The 14,435-nt window shown below is 45.1% G+C and overlaps 1 protein-coding gene across 1 annotated transcript in view; it reads right to left on the reverse strand.

The window, feature by feature from the left end:
• LOC132402433 (uncharacterized) overlaps nt 1-3,151 on the reverse strand; it is a 62,311-nt gene extending 59,160 nt beyond the window's left edge. Inside the window, exon 1 of the mRNA XM_059985287.1 lies at nt 3,040-3,151. Within this exon, the coding sequence (XP_059841270.1) occupies nt 3,040-3,088 (49 nt within the window). The 5' untranslated portion in view covers nt 3,089-3,151. The remainder of the gene's footprint in view (nt 1-3,039) is intronic.
• Nucleotides 3,152-14,435: the final 11,284 nt, after the last annotated feature.

Raw genomic sequence — 14,435 nt, forward strand, 5'->3', positions numbered from 1 at the left:
ATTCCTTTTCTAATGTTCGGAGATTGTTAAATGTTATATATTCATCCTCCTCTAAGGCTCCCCAATATGTCGTTTCTTTTGATGCTGAAAAGGCATTTGATGGAGTTGAATGGAAATACTTATTTAATGTTTTAGAGAAATTTGTCTTTGGTAATAATTTTAATAAGTGGATTAGAATGATATATAAAAACTAAATTCCTTTTTAGTTAGAATCAGTGAGATCCATTAGAATGACTTTTATTACTCCAATTTTTTTAAACTAATAGATTCTAGAGTGGAGGGTTATGGGCTGAGTGCAGGTAGGTGGGACTAGGTGAGATTAAGAGTTCGGCACGGACTAGGAGGGCCGAGATGGCCTGTTTCCGTGCTGTGATTGTTATATGGTTATATGGTTATAGTGCTATTCCCTATTTGAAGATTTACAGATTGACCTTTCCTTTTTATTTATATCTGGTTAGGAAATTTTTAAGTGTTATGGTTAACTTCAATTTCAGTTCCAGTCAGTATGCCTACAAATTCAAATTCAAAAATTAGATATCTATATAGCTTTACTCCTTTCATGACAATTCTCCAAAATCAGAACATTTAAACAAAGTAAATCTCATTCACTAATTCATCAGATTCTATGCAAAAATAATCAGCTCTTGCAAAAACACAAATTCAGATCCTTCAAATGAAAATAAACACTCATCCAACTATATTAAATCCCCTACATCATTAAACATTTTGTTCCCTGGCTGGTTCTTTGACCTTGGGTGGCTCGTCATCTTGTTTCTTAGATCACTGGATAAATCATCCATGGAAAGTCGATTCACAAACAAATCCTTTGGTATGATTTAACAGAACTAACTCCCAGTTACATGGTAGAGATCTTGGACACGCATCTCTGCCGATATTGCCTTGTTATAGCTGCTGTTTGTTACAGCTGTAGTTTCAATAAATCTTTTATCGCTATTGTCTCTCCCCCAGGCATTTCACCCTGAGGTTTTCAGGTAAGTAGGGTAGAGATACTCACTAGTAATTCCTCTTTTAATAGTTTATATCTTTAGTTTCTAATGGTTTGCTGTGTTTCTCTCACTTGTCCACGCCTGTGTCTGCCGTTCTCACATAGCTTATTTTTCAACAAGTTCTCTTTTTTTAAAAAATAATTGGTAAACCTTGTTTTCATCCCTCCACAGGTAGAGCTTTCTAACATTACATCTTTGTGTTTAATTATCCTGGGTTACTGATTGGTTGAGGAGTCAAGTACATTGTTGGTCTCATCACAAAAGGTTTTAAGTTCAGAAGCAAGGATGTCTTGCAACAACTGTATCTGGCCATTTTTGTTTTCCAACCCACAGATATAATTACTGAAATCCGAGAAGGCAGGGTGAAAAAAATAAACTGCATCTACAGTTTGCAGAACTTTTCTCTGTTATTATCCTGAATTTGAAAGATCCAGTGTTGGTTGATTATGCAAGTCCAAAGGTTTTTTCCAAAGTATTATTTTACATATGCTAAATTCTGTAAGTTATTAAGAACAATAATGGATGTAGACAGGGTGTTGCTTGTGGCTGAATCCAAGACCCGAGGACACAGCCTCAGAACAGAGGGACAACCCATTAGAACTGGGATGTGCAGGAGTTTCTTTAGCCAAGGGTGGTGAATCTGTACAATTCATTGCCACAGATGGCTGTGGAAGCCAAGTCATTGAATATACTTAAACTGGATGTTGATAGATCCTTGATTAGTCAGGCTATGAAAGCTTACGGAGAGAATGCAGGAGAATGGGACTCAGAGGGAAACGAAATCAACCATGATTGAAAGGCAGAGTAGGCTAGATGGGCTGAATGGCCTAATCCTGCTCCTACACTTTATGATCTTATCCAGATTTTTCACCTGTGGTCTGTCATTTCCTGAATACACTTTATAATTTCTACAATTGGCCTTGCTGATCTGTGATGAAAGTTCATCAGCCTGAAAAGCTGCTTCTCTCTCCACACGCTGCTCTGACTTGTTGAGAATTTTCACATTTTGGTTCTTTTCCTTTCTGCCTCTCTAAATACTTTGTCTGAGTTTCTTCACTGTGCCCACATTGCCCCTGACCCATTTTCTTTCTGTAAATTCTTCTGTCATTAGTGTTAGCTCTATTTACACTAATTTTTAAATTTCTTTCACTTCATTTCTATTCTTCCATCCATTGCTTCTGCCTGTCTTAATCAGTAATTTTTGTGCGTTTTTATGAGCCACTTCTTTCAGATTTGTGTTGTGAATGCCCAGGTGCTTCCTATCTTCAGAAAGTTTATCCAATTAAATTGTACAGAATGTCTCAAATCACTTCTGAACCTTGTTCGGCAAAGAGTAAAACTTTGTTTATCATACTGAATAGGAACTCTAGAAGATTATACTTCAGTGTGAACCAAGAAAAGCCCAACATTCCTCAATGTTTAAACTGGAAACTCAGATTCACATGACTCATAAAATCATTCAGCACAGAAACAAGACCTTTGGCTCAACTTGTTCACACAGCAAGCATTTGACCCACAGACCGCTCACCCTCCCCTATCCATGTACTTCTCTAGATGGCTTTTACATGTTGTTAATGTGACACCACACCACTACTTCTGTCAGCACAGTCCAAATACGCAACACCCTTTGTGTGAAGAAGCTGCCCCGATGTCCCATTTCAATCTCTCGACTCTGATCTTTAACCTGTCCTCTTGTTTTTATCACCCCCTTCCTGGGGAATAGACTATGCTTTCACCCTGTCTATGCGCCTCATGATCAAATACCCCTCTATCAGGTCTCTCTCCCCCCAATCTCCTCAATTCCAGGGAATAAAGTCCTAGTGGACACAATCTGTCTTTGTGACACAGACCCCCAGGTCCAGACAACATCCTGGTGGATCGTTTCTGCACTCTTTCTAGTTCAATAACATCCTTCCTTTCACAGGATGAACAAAACTGTACACAGTACCACTGCCCACAACCGGTTAATTAAACTTAAAGGTAGATGAAACCAGTCTCAGACTGGGTGACCCCACTCTGGGAATTTACTCACCCACTGCACAGACGGACAGAGTCAAGGTTGTGATTATTGCTGCAAACATTTCTCCTCGCTTGTTTTTCAAAAACAAAAATTCTGCTCATTCGAATCTGATGGACCCCATTGCTATTTCACAAGTGACTGGTTCCCCTTTGACTTCCCCACATACTTAATTCAACACAAAAGGCACAGGGTGTGAAGAGGAAGTGATGAGGGAAAGTGGGAAGTCCTGTAAAAATTGCTCAAAAAATACCCGCAAACTGCAGAGTATCTGAATATTTTCATCCACATTTACATGTCTGTCACTGAAACTCACTCCTGACGCCCACACACCATTATCAGATTGAAATGTGAGAAACAAGCCAGGTACACTGTTTCCCCTTCCTGTCAGTAGGGCTGCTCGTGGTGAGGCTACAAACACCGGCCCAACACCAGGCAAAACAGACATTCAGCTGTATGACAGTGTGACACTTACTGTACCATTTAAAGTTCAAAGCAAATTTATCATCAAAGTCTATGAATGTCTGGTGCACCTTCCCTCCGCTAGCCTGCAGGTCGCCCTTGGGGAAGGTGTAGCACCTGCTCAGCCCCTGAACAGGGTCGTGTGAAGCCATGGGAGCAGGTGGTGTATGGTTGTTTGAGCAGACAGTGTATATCACAAGTTCTGGTTATGTGACCTCTGGCACCAGGCAGACAATCTCTGAAGAGTATTGATAATGGCTGGGGTCACCCGTCTTGTAAAGACTCTGCCCAGAAGAAGGCAATGGCAAACGACTTCTGTGGAAAACTTTGCCCAGAACAAAAATGGTTAAAAGACCATGATTGTCCATGTCACATGACATGGCACGTAACAATTGGACAGTTGATACATCACCATGAATTGCATTTTCTGCCTTTTTGTAAGTGGAAAGAAATACAATAAAGTCAATAACAGCTGCACATGACAGAGGCATGGAACATAAAGCGGTACAGCACAGGAACAGGCCCTTTGCCCACAATGTTGTGCCAAGTCAGTGAAATTAGTTTCCAAATGAACTGCTAAACTTAGCTCTTTTACCTACACAATGCCCAGAAGCAGCAAAGTTGTATAAGACATCGTGAGGTTTAATTTGGAGTGTTGTGTGGAGTTTTGTTCCCCTACCTACAGGAAAGATGTAAACAAGGTTAAAAGATGGTCTGGTGGACCTGAGTTATAAGGAAAGATTGAATTTTCTAGGGAATAAATGTCCTAACCTATTCAACCTATTCTCATAAGGCATTCTCCCCAATCCAGGCAACATTCTTGTCAATCTCCTCTGCACCCTTTCTATGGCTTCCACATCCTTCCTGTAGTGAGGTGACCAGAACTGAGCACAGTACTCCAAGTGGGGTCTGACCAGGGTCCTATATAGCTGCAACATTACCTCTTGGCTTCTAAATTCAATTCCACGATTGATGAAGGCTAATACACCATACACTTTCTTAACCACAGAGTCAACCTGTGCTGCTGCTTTGAGCATCCTATGGACGGACCCCAAAATGCACACAGCCAAGTGTCTTACCATTAATACTATATTCTGCCATCATATTTGACCTACTAAAATGAACCACTTCACACTTATCTGGGTTGAACTCCATCTGCCACTTCTCAGCCCAATTTGCATCCTCTCCATGTCCTACTGTAACCTCTGATAGCCCTCCACACTATCCACAACACCTCCAACCTTTGTGTCATCAGTAAGCTTACTAACCCAGCCCTCCACTTCCTCATCCAGGCCATTTATAAAAATCACAAAGAGTAAGAGTCCCAGAGCAGATCCCTGCGGCACACCACTGGTCACTGACCTCCATGCAGAATATGACCCATCTACAACCACTCTTTGCCTTCTGTGGGCATGCCAGTTCTGGATCCACAAAGCAATGTCCCCTTGCATCGCATATCTCCTTACTTTCTCAATAAGCCTTGCATGGGGTACCTTATCAAACGCTTTGCTGAAATCCATATACAGTACATCTACTGCTCTTCCTTCATCAACGTGTTTAGTCACATCCTCAAAAAATTCAATCAGGCTCTTAAGGCACGACCTGCCCTTGACAAAGCCACGCTGACTATTCATAATCATATTATACCTCTCCAAATGTTCATAAATCCTGCATCTCAGGATTTTCTGCATCAACTTACCAACCACTGAGGTAAGACTCACTGGTCTATAATTTCCTGGGCTATCTCTACTCCCTTTCTTGAATAAAGGAACAACATCCGCTACCCTCCACTCCTCTGGAACCTCTCGCGATCATTGATGTTGCAAAGATCATCAACAGAGGCTCAGCAATCTCCTTTGTCACCTCCCACAGTAGACTGGGCTAACATCTCATCTGGTCCCAGCGACTTATCCGACTTGGGCTGATCCAATTCTTCCAGTCATCTCCACTCCCCATACCCTTAGATGCCACAGCTAATCAAGAACCTCATCCTTAAATACGCCCGATGTCTTGGCCTCCACAGCTGCTCGTGGCAACAAATTCCACAGATTTACCACCATCTGACTAAAGTAATTTCTCCGCATCTCAAAGTGGACTTTCTTCATCCTGAAGTCGTAGCCTTTTATCCTAGAAGCCCCTACCATGGGAAGTAACTTTGCCATATCTAATCCATTCAGGCCTTTTAACATCTGGAATGTTTCTATGAGATCCCCCCCCTCATTCTCCAGAACACCAGGGAATGCAGCCCAAGAGGTGTCAGATGTTTCTCATACGATCACCCTTTCATTCCTGGAATCATTCTTGTGATTCTTCTCGGAACCCTCTCCAATGTCATTCTATCCTTCTTAAAGTAAGGAAGCCAAAACTGCACACAATACTCCAAATGTGGTCTCACGCGTAAATTATAGAGCCTCAACATCTCATCCCTGCTCTTATATTCTATACCTCTAGAAATGAATGCCAACATTACATTCACTTTCTTCACAACCAACTCAACTTGGAGGTTAACCTTCAGGGTATCTTGCACGAGGACTCCCAAGTCCCATCGCATCTCGGCATTTTGAATTATCTCCCCATCTAAATAATTGTCTGCCTATGTATTTCTTCAACCAAAGTGCATGACCATACACTTTCCAACATTGTATTTCATTTGCCGCTATCTAAGTCACCCTGCAGGCTCTCTGTTTCCTCAACACGCCGTTGAGGTTATCCTGACAGGATGCAATGCAGCCTGGATGGAAACCCCGATATCCAAAATGGAAAGTCTACTAAAGGCAGTGGATACAGCCCAGTCCATCATGGAGAAAGCATTCCCTGCCATTGAGCACATCTCCAAGGAGTGCTGCCACCAGAAAGCAGCATTCATCATCACAGACCACCTCCACCCAGCCCATGCTCTCTCCTCACTGTCTCCAGAAAGCAGATTCATCATCACAGACCACCTCCACCCAGCCCTTGCTCTCTCCTCACTGTCTCCAGAAAGCAGATTCATCATCACAGACCACCTCCACCCAGCCCATGCTCTCTCCTCACTGTCTCCAGAAAGCAGCATTCATCATCACAGACCACCTCCACCCAGCCCATGCTCTCTCCTCACTGTCTCCAGAAAGCAGCATTCATCATCACAGACCACCTCCACCCAGCCCTTGCTCTCTCCTCACTGTCTCCAGAAAGCAGATTCATCATCACAGACCACCTCCACCCAGCCCATGCTCTCTCCTCACTGTCTCCAGAAAGCAGATTCATCATCACAGACCACCTCCACCCAGCCCTTGCTCTCTCCTCACTGTCTCCAGAAAGCAGATTCATCATCACAGACCACCTCCACCCAGCCCATGCTCTCTCCTCACTGTCTCCAGAAAGCAGCATTCATCATCACAGACCACCTCCACCCAGCCCATGCTCTCTCCTCACTGTCTCCAGAAAGCAGCATTCATCATCACAGACCACCTCCACCCAGCCCTTGCTCTCTCCTCACTGTCTCCAGAAAGCAGATTCATCATCACAGACCACCTCCACCCAGCCCATGCTCTCTCCTCACTGTCTCCAGAAAGCAGATTCATCATCACAGACCACCTCCACCCAGCCCATGCTCTCTCCTCACTGTCTCCAGAAAGCAGATTCATTATCACAGACCACCTCCACCCAGTCCATGCTCTCTCCTCACTGTCTCCAGAAAGCAGATTCATCATCACAGACCACCTCCACCCAGTCCATGCTCTCTCCTCACTGTGTCCAGAAAGCAGCATTCATCATCACAGACCACCTCCACCCAGCCCATGCTCTCTCCTCACTGTGTCCAGAAAGCAGATTCATCATCACAGACCACCTCCACCCAGCCCATGCTCTCTCCTCACTGTGTCCAGAAAGCAGCATTCATCATCACAGACCACCTCCACCCAGCCCTTGCTCTCTCCTCACTGTCTCCAGAAAGCAGATTCATCATCACAGACCACCTCCACCCAGCCCATGCTCTCTCCTCACTGTCTCCAGAAAGCAGCATTCATCATCACAGACCACCTCCACCCAGCCCATGCTCTCTCCTCACTGTCTCCAGAAAGCAGATTCATTATCACAGACCACCTCCACCCAGCCCATGCTCTCTCCTCACTGTCTCCAGAAAGCAGATTCATCCTCACAGACCACCTCCACCCAGCCCATGCTCTCTCCTCACTCTCCAGAAAGCAGAATCATCATTACAGACCACCTCCACCCAGCCCATGCTCTCTCCTCACTGTCTCCAGAAAGCAGCATTCGACATCACAGACCACCTCCACCCAGCCCATGCTCTCTCCCCACTGTCTCCAGAAAGCAGATTCATCATCACAGACCACCTCCACCCAGCCCATGCTCTCTCCTCACTGTGTCCAGAAAGCAGATTCATTGTCACAGACCACCTCCACCCAGCCCATGCTCTCTCCCCACTCTCCAGAAAGCAGATTCATTGTCACAGACCACCTCCACCCAGCCCATGCTCTCTCCTCACTGTCTCCAGAAAGCAGATTCATCATCACAGACCACCTCCACCCAGCCCATGCTCTCTCCTCACTGTCTCCAGAAAGCAGATACATCATCACAGACCACCTCCACCCAGCCCATGCTCTCTCCTCACTGTCTCCAGAAAGCAGATTCATCGTCACAGACCACCTCCACCCAGCCCATGCTCTCTCCTCACTGTGTCCAGAAAGCAGATTCATCATCACAGACCACCTCCACCCAGCCCATGCTCTCTCCTCACTGTCTCCAGAAAGCAGATTCATCGTCACAGACCACCTCCACCCAGCCCATGCTCTCTCCTCACTGTCTCCAGAAAGCAGCATTCGACATCACAGACCACCTCCACCCAGCCCAAGCTCTCTCCTCACTGTCTCCAGAAAGCAGATTCATCATCACAGACCACCTCCACCCAGCCCATGCTCTCTCCTCACTGTCTCCAGAAAGCAGATTCATCATCACAGACCACCTCCACCCAGCCCATGCTCTCTCTTCACTCTCCAGAAAGCAGATTCATCGTCACAGACCACCTCCACCCAGCCCATGCTCTCTCCTCACTGTCTCCAGAAAGCAGATTCATCATCACAGACCACCTCCACCCAGCCCATGCTCTCTCCTCACTGTCGCCAGAATCTATTCATATTGGGAAATCAATATAGAAGCAGAGCAAGTGTAAATCAGCCCCAGATTAAACCACATCTGCTTATTTTGCAGATGCTACTTTTATATGTTGGCTTTGAGACTTTGATGATGTGTATGACAGGTGTACACTTAATGAAATAGCAAGTAACTTCTGCCACCTCCAACGGGATCCCACTACCAAGCACATTTTTCCCTCCCCCCTCTTTCTGCTTTCAGCAGGGATCACTTCCTATGCAGCTCCCTTGTCCACTCGTCCCCCCCATCCCTTCCCACCGATCTCCCTCCTGGCACTTATCCTTGTAAACGGAACAAGTGCTACAGCTGCCCTTACACTTCCTCCCTCACCACCATTCAGGGCCCCAGACAGTCCTTCCAGGTGAGGCGACACTTCACCTGTGAGTCGGCTGGTGTGGTATACTGCGTCCGGTGCTCCCGGTGTGGCCTTTTATATATTGGTGAGATCCGACGCAGACTGGGAGTCCGTTTCGCTGAACACCTACGCTCGGTCCACCAGAGAAAGCAGGATTTCCCATTTTAATTCCACGTCCCATTCCCATTCTGATATGTCCTCCATGGCCTCCTCTATTGTCAAAATGAATCCAAACTCAGGTTGGAGGAACAACACCTTATATACTGGCTGGGTAGCCTCCAACCTGATGGCATGAACATTGACTTCTCTAACTTCTGTTAATGCCCTTCCTCCCCTTCTTACCCCATCCCTGACATATTTAGTTGTTTGCCTGTTCTCCATCTCCCTCTGGTGCTTGCCCCGCTTTTTCTTTCTCCTGAGGCCTCCCGTCCCATGATCCTTTCCCTTCTCCAGCTCGGTATCACTTTCACCAATCACCTTTCCAGCTCTTAGCTTCATCCCACCCCCTCCGGTCTTCTCCTATCATTTCGCATTTCCCCCTCCCCCCATTACTTTCAAATCTCTTACTATCTTTCCTTTCATTTAGTCCTGACGAAGGGTCCCGGCCTGAAACATCGACAGCGCTTCTCCCTGTAGATGCTGCCTGGCCTGCTGTGTTCCACCAGCATTTTGTGTGTGTTGCTTGAATTTCCAGCGTCTGCAGATTTCCTCGTGTTTGCTCATGAAGTAGCAGGTTATTGTTTTCTAACCTCATCCGCACTATGCATGACAAAAATTCAGGAAGTGCCTCCAGCAAGCAATCGTGTCATCAGTCCAGAAACATTTATCAGAAGGTGGAAGTACAATGCAAATATTGCTGAAAGGCTTCCGGTTTTATTCTAAAAAAAGAAGGTACAGGAGTCTTAGGTCCCACACCACCAAGTTCAGGAATGGTTATTACCCCTTAACTATCAGGCATCTGAACTGGTGTGAAAAACCTTACTCACCTCAACACTGAACTGATTCCACAAACCATGGGCTCCCTTTCAAGGAGTCTACAACTCACGGTACATGGTAGAGGAGTGGCTAGCACAACGAGTAACAGTGCAGATGACCCGAGTTCAATTCCCATCCCTATCTGTAAGGAGGTTATAGTTCTCCCCATATCTGAGTGGGTTTCCTTCCATGGTTCAATGACTTACTAGTTGGTAGGTTAATTGGTCATTGTAAATTGTCCCATGATTAGGCTGGGATTAAATTGGGTACCGCACTGCGTCTCAATCAATATCTAAATGTCATAACAAATGCAGAATCTATTCATATTGGGAAATCAATATAGAAGCAGAGAAAGTGGAAATCAGCCCCAAGTCAAACCACATCTGCTTACTTTGCAGATACTATTTTTAAATGTTGGCTTTGAGGTTTTGATGATGTGTGTGATAGGTGTACACTTAATGAAATAGCAGGTTATTTTTTTCTAACCCCAACTGCACTATGAATGAAAAAAATTCAAGAAGTGCCTCCAGTAAGCAATTGTGTCATCAGTCCAGAAATATTTATCAGAAAGTGGAAGTAGAATGCAAATATTGTTGAAAGAGTTCAGGTTTTATTCTAAATGTTATAGCAATTTAACTGAAAAGGAAGTAATGAGTTTATATGTTGGCACACCCATTACTTCAACATACAAAGATGCTGGTCTCTCCCTCGGCCCGGCTGCTGAACTATTCAGGTGCCTGTCCAGTCAGTCTCCCACCCTCCATCAACTTCAAACAAACTGACCGTCACGACGGGCGCTGGCAATGTTGGAACCCAAGTGTGCAGGAAAGACAGACTCTGATTAGAGACGATAACAACAGTTTATTCATAATAATTCAAAAAGAATATCAGTGGCCGGCCGAGTGACACCATGAGAAGTAACAGTCCCAAAATCAGGACTCTGTGATGAGTGCTAATCAGGCATCTGCTTACAGGAACCCCTGAGCCCATCAGAATGAACTGAGTGAGTTTAAACAGAAAGCATCAGGAGAACACGTTACAGAGAGACCTGTACAAGAGAGACGGGTTACACCTGAACTACAAGGGGACCAATGTACTTGCAGGGAGGTTTGCTAGTGCTATGGGGGGCGGGGGGAGGTTAAATGAGATTTGCAGGGGAATGGGAACCAGAGTGACAGAGCAGATAGTGGAGCGGGGGTGAAAATAAATGATGTTAAAGGTTCATGCAAAGTCACAAATAGAAGGGTTGTGTGTGGTGGTAATAATCTTCTGAGCTGTGCCTATTTCAATGAGAGGAGCATTGTGGGGAAGGCAGACGAGCTGAGGGCGTGGATTGACGTGTGGAATTTAGACATTGTAGCCATTAGTGAAACTTGGGTACAGGAGGGGTAGGACTGGCAGCTCAATGTTCCAGGGTTCCGATGTTTCAGATGTGATACAGGCAGAGAGGATTTATTTACTCTGATTTGCCTCAAGACATCAAGCACCTCCTCCTCTTTAATCTGTATAAATTCATGACCTCCCTACTTGTTTGCCTTGTTTCCATAGACTCCATTCCAGTTTCCTTAGTAAGTACAGACGCAAAAAAACTCATTTAAGATCTCTCCCATTTCTTTTGGTTCCATACATAGCCGACCACTCTGATCTTCAAGAGGACCAATTTTATCCCTTACTATCCTTTTGCTCTTAACTTCCCTGTAGAAGCTCTTAGGATTATCCTTCACCCTGACTGTCAAAGCAACCTCATGTCTTCTTTTAGCCCTCCTGATTTCTGTCTTAAGTATTTTCTTACTCTTTTTATACTCCTCAAGCATCTTATTTCCTCCCTGTTGCCTATACATGTTATACATCTCTCTCTTCTTTATCAGAGTTCCAATATCCCTCGAGAACCAAGATTCCTTATTCTTATTCATTTTGCCTTTAACTCTGACTGGAACATACAAACTCTGCAAGTTTGTTAGTCAGGAAGATTCAGTCGCTAGGAATACATGGTGAGGTAGTTAATGGGATTAGACATTGGCTCAATGGGAGAAGCCAGAGAGTGGTAGTGGAAGATTGCTTCTCTGAGTGGAGGCCTGTGTCTAGTGGTGTGCCACAGGGATCAGTGCTGGGTCCATTGTTATTTGTCATCTAGATCAATGATCTGGATGATAATGTGGTAAATTGGATCAGTAAATTTATTGATGATACAAAGATTGCAGGTGTAGTTTACAGTGAGGAAGGTTTTCAAAGCTTGCAGAGGGATCTGGACCAGCTGGAAAAATGGGCTGAAAAATGGCAGATGGACTTTAATACAGACATGTGTGAGGTATTGCACTTTGGAAGGAAAAACCAAGGTAGAACATACAAGGTAAATGGTAGGGCACTGAGGAGTGCAGTAGAACAGAGGGATCTGGAAGTACAGATACATAATTCCTTAAAAGTGGCATCATAGGTAGATAGGGTAGTAAAGAGAGCTTTTGGTACATTGGTGTTTATAAATCAAAGTATTGAGTGTAAGAGTTGGAATGTTATGGTGAGTTTGTATAAGGCATTGGTAAAGCTGAATTTGGAGTATTGTGTACAGTTTTGGTCACCTAGTTACAGGAAGCATATTAATAAGGTTGAAAGAGTGCAGAGAAGGTTTACAAGGATATTGCTGGGACTTGAGAAACTGAGTTACAGAGAAACGTTATTAGGACGTTATTCCCTGGAGCATAGAAGAATGAGGGGAGATTTGATAAAGGTGTATAAAATTATGATGGGTGTCAATAGAGTGAATGCAAGCAGGCTTTTTCCACTGAGACTAGGGGAGAAAAAAAAACAGAGGACATGGTTTAAGTGTGAAGGGGGAAAAGTTTAAAGGGAACATTTGGAGGGGACTACTTCACACGATGTGTTGGGAGTTTGGAATGAGCTGCCAGATGAATTGGTAAATGAGGGCTCACTTTTCAAACTTAAGAAAAACTTGGACAGGTACCTGGATGAGAGGGGTATGGAGGGATATGGGTCAGGTGCAGGTCAGTGGGACTAGGCAGAAAAATGGTTCAGCACAGTGAAGGACCAGAGGGCCTGTTTCTGTGCTGTAACGTTCTATGTTCTATAGAGTAAGTCGTGGAGAAAATCACAAGGAATTCTAAACAATGACTGTCATTAAACAATAATTAACTATTTCAGGATGTCTAAAAACCTCAGAGACCCAGTGCTCCAAACAGGCCTGAAGAACTCATTACTGACTTCCCTCCCTATGGCTGGCACCCGATGTCCCAGGGAGACCTGAAAACGCAAGAGTCAGGGATGAATTGAGGGATTTGGGAAACTCGAGACAGAGGCACAGAAAGCTCAGAAAGGAGATCTGGGGAACTTGAGAGGGAACATAGAACAGTACAGCACAGGAACAACCCTTCGATCTACAATATTGTGCCAAACCAGTTAAGTTGCAAATCAAAAACACCCAAACATCAATCCCTCCTACCTACACAATATCCATATTCCTCCATCTTCCTTACATCTCTGTGCCTATCTAAATCTAAGGGACCAAGAGACCAGGGAACCTCTTTCTTTTTTACGGCACATTACAGGCCCTTCAGCCCACAATGTTGTGCTGACCATGAAACCTACTCCAGAAACTGCCTAAAATTACCCCACCACATAACCCTCCAGTTTTCTAAGCTCTACGTACCTATCTAAGAGGCTCTTGAAGAACCTTATTGTATCTGCTTCCACCGCCACCGCCAGCAGTGCATTCCACGCACCCACCATTCTCTGTGTGACAAACTTACCCCTGACATGCCCTCGGTACCTGTTTCCAAGCACCTTAAAACTTTGCCCCCTCGTGTTAGCCATTTCAACCATGAGGGAAAAGCCTCTGCCTACCCACTGTCACAATGCGGAGGGACAAGGGTGCTGGGGGAGGACCCAGATACATGTTGTAAGATTAACTAAATAGAGTTCATTACTATTTACAAGCAGAAATGTGACGCAAGGATAGAACAGAGAAATCAAGGAGAGTAAAGAGGAAGTGGGAATGGGGGTAATGGACGAGGACTCGGGCCTGGGACTAGGCTGGGACTCAGAGTCTGGGGGCTAGGACTTGGAGCTCGGAACATGGACCTCAGAGCTTGATACTCGATACGTGGGACACCGGAGCCAGGACTTGATACGTGGAACACCAGACACAGAGTCAGGACCCCTCCTTGGGTACAGGACATAGGGCCAGGACTCATACACGGAACACAAAACGACAGTCCACTCGAGTAGAGGCAAACGGCCTGCCCACTGAGCTGGATACGAGACCACACAACAATGGAGGGTCCACTCGAGTAGAGGCAAACGGCCTGCCCACTGAGCTGGATACGAGACCACACAACAATGGAGGGTCCACTCGAGTAGAGGCAAACGGCCTGCCCGCTGAGCTGGATACGAGACCACACAACAATGGAGGGTCCACTCGAGTAGAGGCAAACGGCCTGCCCACTGAGCTGGATAC

Source organism: Hypanus sabinus, chromosome 12, assembly GCF_030144855.1.
Source record: "Hypanus sabinus isolate sHypSab1 chromosome 12, sHypSab1.hap1, whole genome shotgun sequence".
Taxonomy (NCBI): Eukaryota; Metazoa; Chordata; class Chondrichthyes; order Myliobatiformes; family Dasyatidae; genus Hypanus; species Hypanus sabinus.